We start from the raw sequence: 13,216 nt of genomic DNA on the forward strand, positions 1-13,216 counted from the left end.
TTTAACTCCGTTTTTCTTCTGTTTCTGCTGTAAACAATAGCACAGTGAAACTATTTTATGATTAGGCTTTTACAGCCAAATGAGTTTTATTGGAGTTAGACCCAGGAAAGGGGTTAGTTCATACAGTTATGTCTTGACTTCAGAGTTCAGGCTTGCTAATAACAGAGAACTCAACACCACGTTTGTTGAGGCGATCGATCAGTTTTGTTTTGGAGAAAGCAGCTCCTGGAGAATATACACCACCCCTGTTAATGAAAATCAAAAGAGAAAAACATTAGTGGTACAGTGAGTGAATGAGACCTTTTTTTTTTTTCTTTTCTTTTTCTTTTTTTTTTTTTTTTTAAGTCAAAGATGTATTTCACTGCCTGAGAAAGAAAAAGCCACTCTCTCCCACAGGAGAGCGTGTGCAGAATTTAGCAAGCTGGTTATATTCATAGGTTCGTTTCTGCAGCCAGCAAACTCAATAGAAACCATTCCATTAACTGAAAATCCAGACATTGATGCAACAGATGCAGCAAAAGCATTTCTAAAGACGTATGACTACATCCTTTCAAATTGAAAGGCAGATGAAGAGTTGTCGTGGTTTAACCCCAGCCAGCAACTAAGCACCACGCAGCCGCTCACTCACTCCCCCCCCATCCAGTGGGATGGGGGGAGACAATCAGGAAAAGAAGTAAAACTCCTGGGTTGAGATAAGAACGATTTAATAGAACAGAAAAGAAGAAACTAATAATGATAATGATAACACTAATCAAATGACAACAGTAGTAATAAAAGGATTGAAATGTACAAGTGATGCGCAGGGCAATTGCTCACCACCCGCCAACCGACACCCAGCCAGTCCCCGAGCGGCGAATCCCTGCCCCCCCACTTCCCAGTTCCTAAACTAGATGGGACGTCCCACGGTATGGAATACACTGTTGGCCAGTTTGGGTCAGGTGCCCTGGCTGGGCATGAGAAGCTGAAAAATCCTTGACTCTAGTCTAAACACTACTGAGCAACAACTGAAAACATCAGTGTTATCAACATTCTTCGCATACTGAACTCAAAACATAGCACTGTACCAGCTACTAGGAAGACAGTTAACTCCATCCCAGCTGAAACCAGGACAAGAGTAAATGGCTGTGAATCGGTATCTGAAGGTTTCATGTATTATTTTAATAATGACCTTAGAATTATTACATATATATATATATATTACACATTACTACATAGGTGTATTACGATTACACGCATAAAAGTACATTGAAATGCGGTGGATTGACCTTGGCTGAATGCCAGGTGCCCACCAAGCCGCTCTACCACTTCCCTCCTCAGTAGGACAGGGAGAGGAGAAAATAATATGGAAAAAAACCCCTCACAGGTCAAGATCAAGGTGGTTTAATAAAGCAAAAGCAAAGTGTGTGAAGTTATCTCCCTTGCACAGCCATTTGGGTGAGGCAAGACAAAAATCCACAGGGTTATGAGATCTGCAGTTTCCAAGAGAAACATACACATATAGTAGCTTTAGGGGAGATCAAGCTGTTCTGCATGGGAAAGTACTTACCGTTTAGGCAGACAAGCTGCATCCTCCAGAAGAGATACAGCTGCTTGAACCATTGCAATTGGTGTAGCAACATAGCCAGGCTCTGACAAAAAAACAAACAAACAAAAAAACCAAACGAACGATGTACAGCGTGTTGAAATGTAGAATGTAATCTCGCTCTTACCCACAGCGTGCTGAAGAATAATCTCTTTGGCAACGAAACAGCCTTCCCCATTTAAGAACAGCTTTTTTACCTTGTAATCATCCCAAGTAGCTGGTGAAGTCCCTAAGATCTAATCTGGACAAATCCTGCTTCAACTACAGACCTATAACCACACAACAACCATGAGCGATCACCTCACGGGTGAGAGAGGGCTCTCCATTACAGCAAGAGCTTTCCCCATTCTGTGCTTAAATTCAGACTTTTGTTGTGAGACTGCTGCATTCAGCAGTTATTTAAAGAAGCTATGCTTCATTAACTCCTTTCTGTATATACATTCTTGCTGTCTCCAAACTTGACTTCAGGTGTCACCTCCCCTCAAAGGAATGACCTGAACACAGGTATGTTATAGCTAGAAATGATAACTATGCCAGATCTGCTTAAGTTCACTCACAGGGGACTGGAAATAAACAAGTAGTAAGTCCAGGCTGCAACAACTGAAAACTAACGTTAAAGCACTCTCCCTTTAACTGCTCTACTCTGCAAAAATGAAAATTGGAACGGGGAAAGTCAGAAGGAAAGCGAATGACAAGGCGGCAAATGAAGGGGCTATTTCAAAAAACAGGTCACAGTGAATGCTACTCTCCAAGGTAATACTCTGTAAAGGCTGCTGACTTTGTCCATGCTGCAAGTGCTCCTCAAGGGTGAGTAGCAGTGGAACCATAAACTTCTTTTCGAGTAGGCAATGTAAGGCAAAAGCAGTAAGCTGCTACTGACATACATACCTGGTCCTTTCACTTCAGTGCAGATCTTTACATTCGGTTTGCCATACTGGGGGTCTTGCCCCTCACTGTAACCCTCGCCAAAAAAAGTCATTGTAAAAGAGGTTCCATCCATCCGTAGTGGACAAGACAAATGTGGCCGCCAAAACAGTAACTCGCTTATTATCAGGCAAGCACAAGTAGTAAATACAGGTATCTATTATGCCAAATACTATGATCTATCTAAATATGAGAGGAGTTATTGTGAGTTATTGCTTAAAAGGTACAATCTCATCTAAATTTGTAATCACTTCCCCTTTGTTGGAACTGTTATTGTCCCGAAGTCCATTTATTCTCTCAGGGCTTTCAGTCCTGGGTTTGTACTACTCAGTCTCCCCGTTGACAGATTTGAGTGCTGCGAGCCATCCATGTAAATACATCAGACCCAGCAACATGACCCATTTTCTCCTGGTATGAGTTGCACATACTTTGATGTCTAATAGCAGAAGGCATGATGATTTAAATATTCAAAGCTAACTGAACAGGCACACACAATGTGCATTTAGAAATTATTTCTCTGGGACTAAGCAGCTGACTCTAGATTACTATTCCACCATTATCACAACAAATCTATTCAGTAATTGCGATGGAAAACAGTCAGCTACCTGTTTCTGGGTTGGTCCTTTCTTTGTGAAGAATCCAGCAGAGAAAAATTCCGGGTACTGTATAAGAACAGGGGAAAAAACAAACAAACAACAGTAAACTAGAGGGAAAAAAAATATCCGAACACTTAATTCTTTTGTGTTCTGAACACTTACTTTTGCCAGAAGTTTTCTCCCAAAGCTAAACTTCACAAGAAGAAGAAATAAAATGCCGGCAAACATCAGCTTGATAACAGAGCCAAGACCACCTATGTTCACATAAGCGCCATACTGCACCTGAGGCAAAAACATATTTCCAGTGGTAGAATTTACATTAAAATTTTTGCATCAGTGCATTTGTAAAAATGAATCTACCCCCAAATGAGGATGCAATTGTTTGATACAATAGATAGCTGTTTAAATAGGGCCTTAGACAATTGTCTTGGTTCTAAACAACTCTTTGAATAATGCTTCACTTTATAATTCATTATGAGAAGACAGTGTAACTACAGAATGGCGAGGGAGCGAGCAGGGTAAACAAGAGTGGAAAACTTTAAAGAAAGATGCATTTTGGTATCCAGTTCCAGGCTTCTTTCCCAAGATCTTCCTTTCCTCCTCTTACTGCTTTAGTTTAAGACAAACTGACGCCTTCCTTTAGAATTTTGGAATAGCAATGGGAAGCCTTTCTCATGAGTAGTTTCCAAGCATATTTTCAGAGCACTGTCTCACCTTCATCTCTTTAACTGATGCCTGTGATTCTGCACAGCTGTTCTGTACATTGTTGGTGCTGGTCTCCTCTCAGGAAACCATGGAAAACAAAAACTAAACACGACCACCACTTCACCTTGCCTTTACTCTGCACACCAGAGACCCAAGCATCAAAGAAGTCTCCAGATACAAATGAGCAGCATACGAATTCTTTATCAGAACGTTTACTACACTATACTGACCTGACTACAGTTGCACAGGCTACAATTACAATGCTTTTAGAAGCTCCACTGATTAAAACAAGAAAAGCCTCTGCACAGGAACAGAATTTAACGTATTCATCATTCCCAAAAATAAGGAAGCCTACCTTTCAAATATTTCTGTGACTCAGGGCTTCCATTCCCTACAAATACAGGCCCAGAAATCAGATAGCATAAGAACCCTGCAAGAGACTCTCGTATCTATTATGCTAGCAGCAATAAGCAAGCTCATCAGGCAGAGTATCGAGTAGCATGAAACCAGCCCGTGCACCCAGAAGAACCTGGACCACATCAGGTCAAACAGCTTGCAAAGGAGATCAACAGCACAAGCCTCCTTCTTTACAGAAGCAAAAGCACATCGCAGTTCATTACTATTTACCTAACTACAGAAGCCCTACTATGCAGATCTGCACTAAGAACAGTTATCACATAAAGGAAAGATGCGCTGAAAATGCTAATAAAGACATAGTATACCAAAACCAGTAACTTACAGGTGTTTCCTGCAACTCTGTGTGCAAGTAACACTGAGACCGTTTCACAACGGAACCATCAGATCCCATGAATCGAATGGAGTACTCTTTGAATTGCTGATTGTAAAACACAAGTCCTCTGCCAATGGAAAAAAGAAAGTCAGAAAAAATGTTCAAATGTTCACGCATACTGAAAGCAACAGATCATGACAGCCCTACCAATACTGGCTTTTTCCTCAAGCATTTCTATGACGTCACCTCTTTCCACTGAAAGCAAACCATTCCAAATTTATCCCTGGCTCAAGTCAAAATTCCACACACTACAGCGAGGATGAATTTGATAATCAGAAGAATACTCCCCTCACATTTCTTTTTTCCTTCTACCAATCGCTTCTGAAATCAAACACAAAAGTTTGTGTTTGTCTAAAACTCTCTTAGAACAAGTTAACTTTGAGACCCAGTAAATGCTGGGACATGTTCTTTATTTTCAGTAAAATAGGAACAAATCAGTAAAACTGAACTTATCTTCAATTCTACTAGATGAGTATCCATCCATTCATATTACGCTGAAGTCCTAAATGCATCTTTTTAGTATTTAGCAATACGTTACCAACCTCTCTAGTAAATACTGGAGCTGTTAGAAGACAGCGTGTTTCACATCTTACGCTTCTCATACCTGCTTTTAAGTTTTGCACCAACTACTGGAACAGGGGCATATCCTACCTTTTTTCGAAGCTTCCTCCGGTTGTCTTGATCCGCAAGGCCATAAACAGCTGACTTCCAGGTCCCATCATGTGCACAAGAGCCCTGGCAACATACCATGAAACCGTAGTTAATTCAGTATCTGAAGGTTTCATGTATTATTTTAATAATGACCTTAGAATTATTACATATATTACACATTACTACATATATTACACATTATTACATAGGTGTATTACGATTACACGCATAAAAGTACATTGAAATGCGGTGGATTGACCTTGGCTGAATGCCAGGTGCCCACCAAGCCGCTCTACCACTTCCCTCCTCAGTAGGACAGGGAGAGGAGAAAATAATATGGAAAAAAAACCCCTCATAGGTCAAGATCAAGGCGGTTTAATAAAGCAAAAGCAAAGGCCGCATGCAGAAGCAAAGGAAAACAAAAGCTTTATTCTCTACTTCCCATCAGCAGGCGATGTCCAGCCACTTCCCGGGAAGCAGGGCTTCCGGACACAGAGCAGTTGCTCCAGAAGGCAAACATTGTACTAACACATGCCCCCCACCCCTCCTCCTTTCTCTTAGCTTTTATCACTGAGCAGACATCATATGGTATGGAATACGCCTTTCGTCAGTTTGGGTCAGCTATCCTGGCTGCGTCCCCTCCCAGAATCTTGCCCACCCCCAGGCTACTGGGTGAGGGCGGGGGGAAATACTGGAGAGACAGCCTTGATGCTGTGCGAGCACTGCTTAGCAGCAGCCAGAACACTGGTGTGTTAGCAGCACCTTTCTAGCACCAATACAGAGCACAGCACTATGAGGGCTGCTATGGGGAAAATTAACTCCATCTCAGCCAGACCCAACGCAATCTCCACCCCTTACGCCATGCCATTTGTGTCATGCTCAGGTCCCACCTAAGTTAATACAGAGAAGATTTTATATTTTTTTATATACATATATATATATATATATATATATCTGCCTCGTTGTATTTAATTCTCATTACTAAATCCCTGCTTACCTACACTTACAACTTATCCTACATACTTAAACCACCTTTATACCCAACATACAGGTTTATACACTCTCATTAACTACTGTTCCCTGTCCTCTAACAGACAGATATTACTCTCCCAATCCACGCACTTCCCCCACTCCTCCCAATGCTCATAAGAACAGGCTATGACTTGGGCCCCATCTGGCAATATGGGTGCTCAGGACAGGACAGGAGAAGCAGTATGTTCAATTGCTGGGCACCAACACTGTCTTGGTTTGGGTCATCGTTGCATTATTTAAACAATGACCTTACAATTATTACATCTATTACACCCTATTACAATTATTACATACTTCAATGCATGTAATGCTAATACATGTACCTTGAAACATACCCCCCAAACAAAACAAACCAACCAACCCACCAAACAGCCAAACACTAGGATTACTGGCAACACACTGTGTATCTGTTACAGTTTACTTATGTATGAATCCTTCCGACATCTCTGCAAAATTAAGTTATTTCCTGAAATGGCTTAACACAACAAACTTTCGGTAGACAGCCTATGCAAATGAACCTTACAAAAGCGTGTTTGCTCGCATACTTCTGGTAGCTCCTAAAGCTCTTGGAGCCATCACCAAAGAACTGCCAGCTTGTTCCTTGGTCTGAATGAACGTAACAACAGTTATTCTAATGGGCTACGGTGATGTCACCACAAATACCTCTCAGTTTCCAAGAAGGCGTAAACCAACTAACCTCAGGCCCAGATTTCACCTTCAGGAAACTTTCAACAGCAGTTAAGGTACCTTTAAGGGAGGAGAAAACATTACTTGGCATATACAGTTCATTAGTTCACAAAGCCAGAGTACGCTCTGGTAGACTCAAACAGCAGGCCACTGACACTGTTAGTTGAAAAGGCAGAGTCACATCTTTACCTCAAAGTAAAATAAACTACGATTAAGTTCCACAGCTGTTTTAGTTAGCAAGTATCAAACTTCTTGCGTAAAGTACTTCAGGAAGGGTCACCAATATTAGCTTTACTCACTACATTTTTCATTTGTATTATCTAGTTAATGACATAGTAAAAATAATCCACAAAAAAAAAAAAAGGAAAGGAATATTAAGAGCCATATTCAGTTTTCCTCCAAGTTTCAAAATTAAGGATGATGTAGGCTGTGAAAACTGAGATGGACTTACAGATTTTGCTAGACCTTAACTACAAAAAAACCAAACCAAACAAAAAAACCCCACCAACCCCCTCCCCCAAACCTCAAAACACACACAAGATATCCTAAAACCTTTAATTTTAGCATAGCTTGTGTTTTGCAAAGCATGCTTAGTTGTGATGAATAGCAAAACAAAACAACTCCTCCAAATTCTGCTTTGTTTTGCTTTGCTCAGTTCCTTCTGAGAGCGTTAAGACTGTACTTGTGGGGGCAAATTTCAATATAGCAAGCAACTGGATAGACAGCTGGTAATACCCTAAAGGCCAAACAGGAAGATATAAAAGACATCCTTATTCAAAACAAGTATCAGACATCAAATTATAACCCCACGAACAACCAGATACTCATTTCCATGCCTCTCCTCTCCCTTCAATCAGATCCAGATTGAGTTTTATTAAACTGAAAGCTGATGACACACTCCAACGTAAAGCAATCCCACTTTATAGCTCTTTGAACGGTACATAAAAGCAAAACATTCGGATACTTTTATCAGCCCTTCCAACTGCAAGTCAGACCTGATGAACGAAGTATCCTCATTTGAGATTAGGAGCAAGTACTATTTGCACAGAATGGAATCATCTCGCATCTTTTCTCAAATATATCTTATCCTCTTTCAGTTACTGTCTAGCTGCTCTTAAAGAAAAAGGCATTGCGCAGCACTGGCTGTCTACTTACACGCAGACAATGGCTTCTCAGGGCTTCCAGTAGAGAAAGAAAACCTAGGAAACCGGATTACCCACTAATTTCCAATCCCTCTCCCGCAGCCTTCCTGTCCCCACTGTCTTTTCCCTACAAGATCCGCACTGCACAAGGGGCAGTGTGCTGAGCCTTGCCTAGGGATGTCCACACCCTGGCTCAACAGCCTGCTGCTGACAGCTGCAGGTTCTGTTCTCTCAGTGAGCAACATTACCTTGAATCCCTCCTTCACCTAATGACCAATCTTCTGCAAGCTAATGGGAATATGATTTACTTTTCAATCTTTATTTACCAGGTTTGGTTGAAACCCATCAGCTGGTAAAGGCAGGCAAAAAGAGAGACTGAAGGAGTCTCCACATAAGCACTGCTGCTTTGGGAAGCCAGATGAAAGCATGATCTGCATTTCTTTTTCAGCATAAGGTCACACTTAAGTAAGTCACCTTTCAACTTGTCTCTGGTGTACAGTACTCCCATATCAGCTGGTATAGAGTCAAAGCCACAGCTTCCAATGACATACACTCCCTTTTCCGCAGCTTTTTCGTTGTATTTCAGGTACATTCCTTCCAGAAACTAAAACACAGTCAGAACAAGCATTTTAAGCAGAACTCTGTACTCGGCCACACCCAATATTAGCCATCAGCGCTTTACTGTCTTATCACAGCACCCCACATACTTCAAAACACTTACAAGCATCTTTAAGACAGATACATGCCACTCCTGTCTTACGGTATGACAGTATCCCAGCAGTGCAAAGAAAGGTGGCCTGCGCAAAATTCCTATGTAGAACCACAACCCAGACGCGAAGCAGAACTCAAACATTTTGGATTTCCAGAGAGAACCCGAGAGGCTCTTGTCTCTAAGTAAGAAAGCTGTCCAACTAATACACATTAATGCACTTTAAAACAATTAATGCATCTTAAACCAGCAGATCAGGAGGCAAAAGCTGTCTTCACGTTCAGCAACGTCCGCAGAAAAATACTACACAAATACCCCTTTAACAGCTCTTTGACAGAAGGTAGCATTTTTCTACGGTCACGTACCTGGGGTTCTCCACAGATGTCAATGCAGCTCGCACCATTTTCAACACAAGCTTCTACCACAGGCTCTCCAAAGAATCTATACTGTAGAAGGAAAGACCACCACACGTAACAAAAAATAAAACCCACCCACCACAGCTCACCCAGCGTGCTTCATCTAACAGAGCCGCCTACAAGAGAAGTAAGCCCTTGGTGGGTATTGGTTTTGCTACGTGGGGCCGAAACGTAATAGCACTTGTGGGTTTTGGGGGGCTCGGGAGAAGGAACAGCACAACAAACTTCATCACTGATGATGCCGTTTGCTGCACGGACTGCCGCACCCTGTTTCTCTCCAAAGGTAAGACCACCAAGGCCAATTCAATGTGTCCAATCTCAAGGTATGCTTTTTGCGCTCCTGTTATCAGCATATTCTCTGCTTAAGTACCCCCAATTTCAAAGACGTCATCGTGACCCAACTTCCAGCTCTTGTACTTTGAGCCCCTCCAAAGGCGCTGGAAGTATCGCCACTGAAAGTTTTAAAGGGGCCAAGAACTTGGAAGAGCATCTCTATGGGCTTCTTTTCCACAGATTTCCATTTCTTTTCAGCGCTAGCACCCCTGAAACCGTTTTGGCCCAACCCAAAACTCCTCCCCACTATTACAAGCAGTTTCTTACGCTGCCTGTGAAAGACTCCCCCCAAACCACAAAACGAGCAAAAAAAACCCCCCGCCGCCGAACCGCCAGCCAACCCTGCCGTCCTTCAGCGAGAACCGCCCGCGAATTACACCAGCAGGAATCGTGCTGGGCAAGCTTCAGGCGACCCCAGGACACGGCTGCACTGCTGGCTCCCTCTCAAAAAGCGCCCTGTCAGCCGGACGGCTCCCGAAACCCCGCAGCCCAGCCGCAGAGGCTCCCGGTCGCCGCCGCAGCTCTCCCCGCCCCGAGCAGCGGGGCGCCCAGCCGCACGCAGCCGGGGAGCGGCGGCCGAGGGAGGGGCAGGCGCCGGCCGAGGAGGGGCAGACGCCGGCCCGGGCTCTGCCGGCAGCCGCGCCCGGCGGACGCCGCGGGAGCACCGCCCGCGTCCCCGCACTCACCGGGCCCACGCAGTTGAGCACCAGCCGGGTCTGCCTCGCCACGGCGGCCAGCGAGGCCGCGTCGCCCACGTCGCACAGCAGCACGCCGACCTCCGCCCCGAGCGCCGCCTTCCCTGCGCACCGGAGACCGCCGTCACCGCCGCCGCCCGCCGCCTCGCTTCCCGCCCCGGGCCGAGCCGCCACCTCCCCGGCGCGGGCCCCGACGCCGACGCCGACGCCGACGGCGGGGGGGGGGCTCGCCCCGCGTCGCCGCCTCAGCCCTTCCCTTCACAGCCGCCCGCCGGCGGCTCCCCGCGGAGGGGGCCGGGGCACGGGGGCCGGGCGGCGGCGCTGCGCCAACACCACCCCCCCCGCCGCGGCCCGTACCCAGCCTCTCGGCCGCCCGCTCGAGCACCGCCTGCGGCTTCTCCCGGCTTTGCGGCGCAGCTTTCGTAGCTGCTGGATGCTCCCGCGCCATCAGCAGCCTTCTGCGCTTGTGGTCCGGTGGGTGCTAGCGCTGCTATAAGCAGAAAGCTTCGCTCCCGTGACGGAGTGCCTTCTGTCTGCAAAAGTACCACCCCGGTTGCTGGAGGCTGCTTGTGATTTACTCCTCCCTTAAGAAAGAGCACTTTGTTTTCCCGAACCAGCCTCCCCAGCTCTGTGCCAGCAGAAACGATGCAGGGATGCCACTTGCGAACACGTTTCTCTTTTCCTCTGACGCCGTCCAGGGTGCGCTCCTGTGAGAAACACACACGGCAGTGAAAACTCATTCCTTCCCATCTCGCTCGCCATAGCAGCGTGGACATGCAACCCCCTGTTTGGTGCGGATTTACTCCCGTTACAGCCAGCTCTCGGGCAGAGGAAAAAAATCGTGTCCTGGATCTTTCTTTTTACTTTTAACGCGTAACCATGGCCTTGCTAGTAGGGAACAGGTTTCTTTTTGAAGTTAGCGCATTTCGTACTGCGAAGCTTAACGGTTGATGCCAGTGCCCGCCAAGTGGTGGGAGGGCTGGTGCCACTCTGCCCGCCAAGTGGTGGGAGGGCTGGTACCACTCTGCCCGCCAAGCGGTGGGAGGGCTGGTACCACTCTGCCCGCCAAGTGGTGGGAGGGCTGGTACAACTCTGCCCGCCCGGGGCTTCCTCCTTGCGGGCCGCAGGAGCCTGGCCTGGGGCACCCCAGGCCCGGGGGTGTCTCTGAGCCAGACCCGTGGATGTGGCCGCTGCTTTCCCGTTTGCAGGTTCGGCCAGTAGCGAGGCTGAGCGTGCACCACGCACATGCGTGACAACACCACGGCCGGCTACGCAGGCTGCCAGAGAATGGGCCGTGCCTTTGCCAGCCGCCATCTGGCACTATGGCACCTCGCCGAAAGCCTCCTCCCCGGCTCGTTGCCGTTGAAGCTCGCGGGCGACACCAGAGGCGTGCTGTCACCCTGCGGGTTCCCACGCGCGCCCACGTTTCCAGAGCCCCGGAAGATCAGCGCAGCCTCAAGCCCAGGTGCCGTCTGTGCCCCCAGCCTGGGCTCCCTCGCTCACCTCCGGCTGAGACACCGAGTCTCTCCAGAGAGGGCTTTTCCTCCCGCTCGCTGCCTAGCCCACCCCAAAGTCTGCTAGCAATGTACACGTGCACCTATGGCTAGGGGAAAATACAATCACCTGCTCCCTCCCCTTGCTGGCACCTCGGACGCCTGCGCCCCATGACTGTGGTCCCCCGTCCAGCCGCTGGCACCGAGACCCTCGCCGCCCCGCTCGCTGACACCGCAGACAGACGGGCCTCTGTCACCCGTGACCTGACTTCGGTTGCTGACGCTTAACCGTGACCCGTGGTCCCACCAGTTGCTGGCACGGGGACCCTCGTGCGATCTGACCGCCGTGATGTAGCAGGTGCTCTCACGTCACACGTACCCTTACGCAGGTAATACGTATGGCTGCAGCTGTTCATCCAGAAGTCAGAACCATTGGCTTTTTCTTTCTTAAAACAGCCTCGAAAATAAGTACTGGTTGAACCACCGTGCCCAGCTATCAAAAATTAACATTTGCCCTTCTTGAATTTTCTGCATAGCTGTCTAGATGCTGCACAACTTAATTTCTAAGTAAAATGCGTTATTGAAATGTACCTTAGGATGGCGTCTACCTAGACGGCGATAAGGATTATGCACGTAAGAGTAGGTTGAAGAAATGCTGGAGAAGAAAGAGAGTGGGGATGAAACAGTGTGGATCTGATAAATAACTGCATGAAGTAAGCTTATGTAATGGTTTGGGATGAAGGCAAGTTTTGATCTGTGTAACCTGTGTTATTTTTACGGCGGGATGACACTCTGTGAAGTTGGTGGGTTTTTTCCCAAACACGTGTCACCTTCTAGTTACTTCTCGTCTTTACAGATTACTTCCAGTATGCTGGGAACTTCTAACCAACAGGTGATGAACTCGCTTTGTTTCAGTATTAACAAACCTTAGTCTTCTGTGTGCATTTATTTCTTTTTTTTTTTGCTTATTGCAATTGGAAAGTCATCCGTTCTGCTATCTTAACATGACCCTTCTGGGCACGTTGGCTGAAGCGTGTGGGTGCTATCTGGACCTAGCAGCACCTTTTTGCTGCTTTTTGCTGCCCGGCTGCTCTGCCGTACCACTGGCCAAGCTGTTTCATCCCTCGTAGTACTTTTCTTCTTTCTCCTTTCTATATTTTGCTCCTTGGTGAAGAAGAAAGGGGTTAAGAAGAAAGTTAGCGTTTTTATCTGCTCTCTTTCCCCGATGCTCCTCGCCTTGTTAGTCTCTGTCGTTGGCAGAGGCGGGACTCGTTGCTAACTGGAAATGGGTAATCTGTTTCTCTTGAGCTGGGAGGGGATTTTGAAGATGGTGTATGTGTCAGAGCACTGAGTTTTTAGCTGTCCTTCTAAGGTTTATGCAGTTTGCCACTTGCCCGTGAACTACTTTCCCCTGTACCTTCCTCCTCATTGGTCTGGAGCCACGTGGCCAATTTCAGACAG

General features: G+C 46.5%; 2 protein-coding genes across 2 annotated transcripts; both read right to left on the reverse strand.

Moving 5' to 3' along the window:
- Positions 1-53: 53 nt before the first annotated feature.
- Positions 54-2,582, reverse strand: LOC138688806 (saccharopine dehydrogenase-like oxidoreductase). The gene is made up of 3 exons (XM_069801330.1): positions 2,471-2,582; positions 1,547-1,628; positions 54-245 (listed from the first exon to the last, which is right to left on the reverse strand). Exons 1-3 carry the CDS (start codon positions 2,580-2,582, stop codon positions 140-142), a joined length of 300 nt encoding a protein of 99 aa, XP_069657431.1. The 3' UTR covers positions 54-139.
- Positions 2,583-2,627: 45 nt separating this feature from the next.
- Positions 2,628-10,741, reverse strand: LOC138688637 (saccharopine dehydrogenase-like oxidoreductase). The gene is made up of 9 exons (XM_069800584.1): positions 10,620-10,741; positions 10,254-10,366; positions 9,184-9,264; positions 8,584-8,713; positions 6,978-7,027; positions 5,202-5,332; positions 4,547-4,664; positions 3,265-3,384; positions 2,628-3,168 (listed from the first exon to the last, which is right to left on the reverse strand). Exons 1-9 carry the CDS (start codon positions 10,708-10,710, stop codon positions 3,052-3,054), a joined length of 951 nt encoding a protein of 316 aa, XP_069656685.1. The 5' UTR covers positions 10,711-10,741; the 3' UTR covers positions 2,628-3,051.
- Positions 10,742-13,216: the final 2,475 nt, after the last annotated feature.

This window comes from Haliaeetus albicilla, chromosome 13, assembly GCF_947461875.1.
Source record: "Haliaeetus albicilla chromosome 13, bHalAlb1.1, whole genome shotgun sequence".
Taxonomy (NCBI): Eukaryota; Metazoa; Chordata; class Aves; order Accipitriformes; family Accipitridae; genus Haliaeetus; species Haliaeetus albicilla.

Excerpts from the sequence above, each read along its gene's own strand:
- LOC138688637 (XM_069800584.1), bottom strand. The coding sequence starts at position 10,710 with ATGGCGCGGGAGCATCCAGCAGCTACGAAAGCTGCGCCGCAAAGCCGG. Across the intron at positions 3,385-4,546 it reads CAGAGTTGCAGGAAACACCT|GTGCAGTATGGCGCTTATGT; the intron begins GTAAGTTACTGG and ends TTTTTGCCTCAG. Across the intron at positions 3,169-3,264 it reads GGAGAAAACTTCTGGCAAAA|TACCCGGAATTTTTCTCTGC; the intron begins GTAAGTGTTCAG and ends GTTCTTATACAG.
- LOC138688806 (XM_069801330.1), bottom strand. The coding sequence starts at position 2,582 with ATGGATGGAACCTCTTTTACAATGACTTTTTTTGGCGAGGGTTACAGT. Across the intron at positions 1,629-2,470 it reads CACTGAAGTGAAAGGACCAG|AGCCTGGCTATGTTGCTACA; the intron begins GTATGTATGTCA and ends TTTTTTTGTCAG. Across the intron at positions 246-1,546 it reads GCAGCTTGTCTGCCTAAACG|GGGTGGTGTATATTCTCCAG; the intron begins GTAAGTACTTTC and ends TTTCATTAACAG.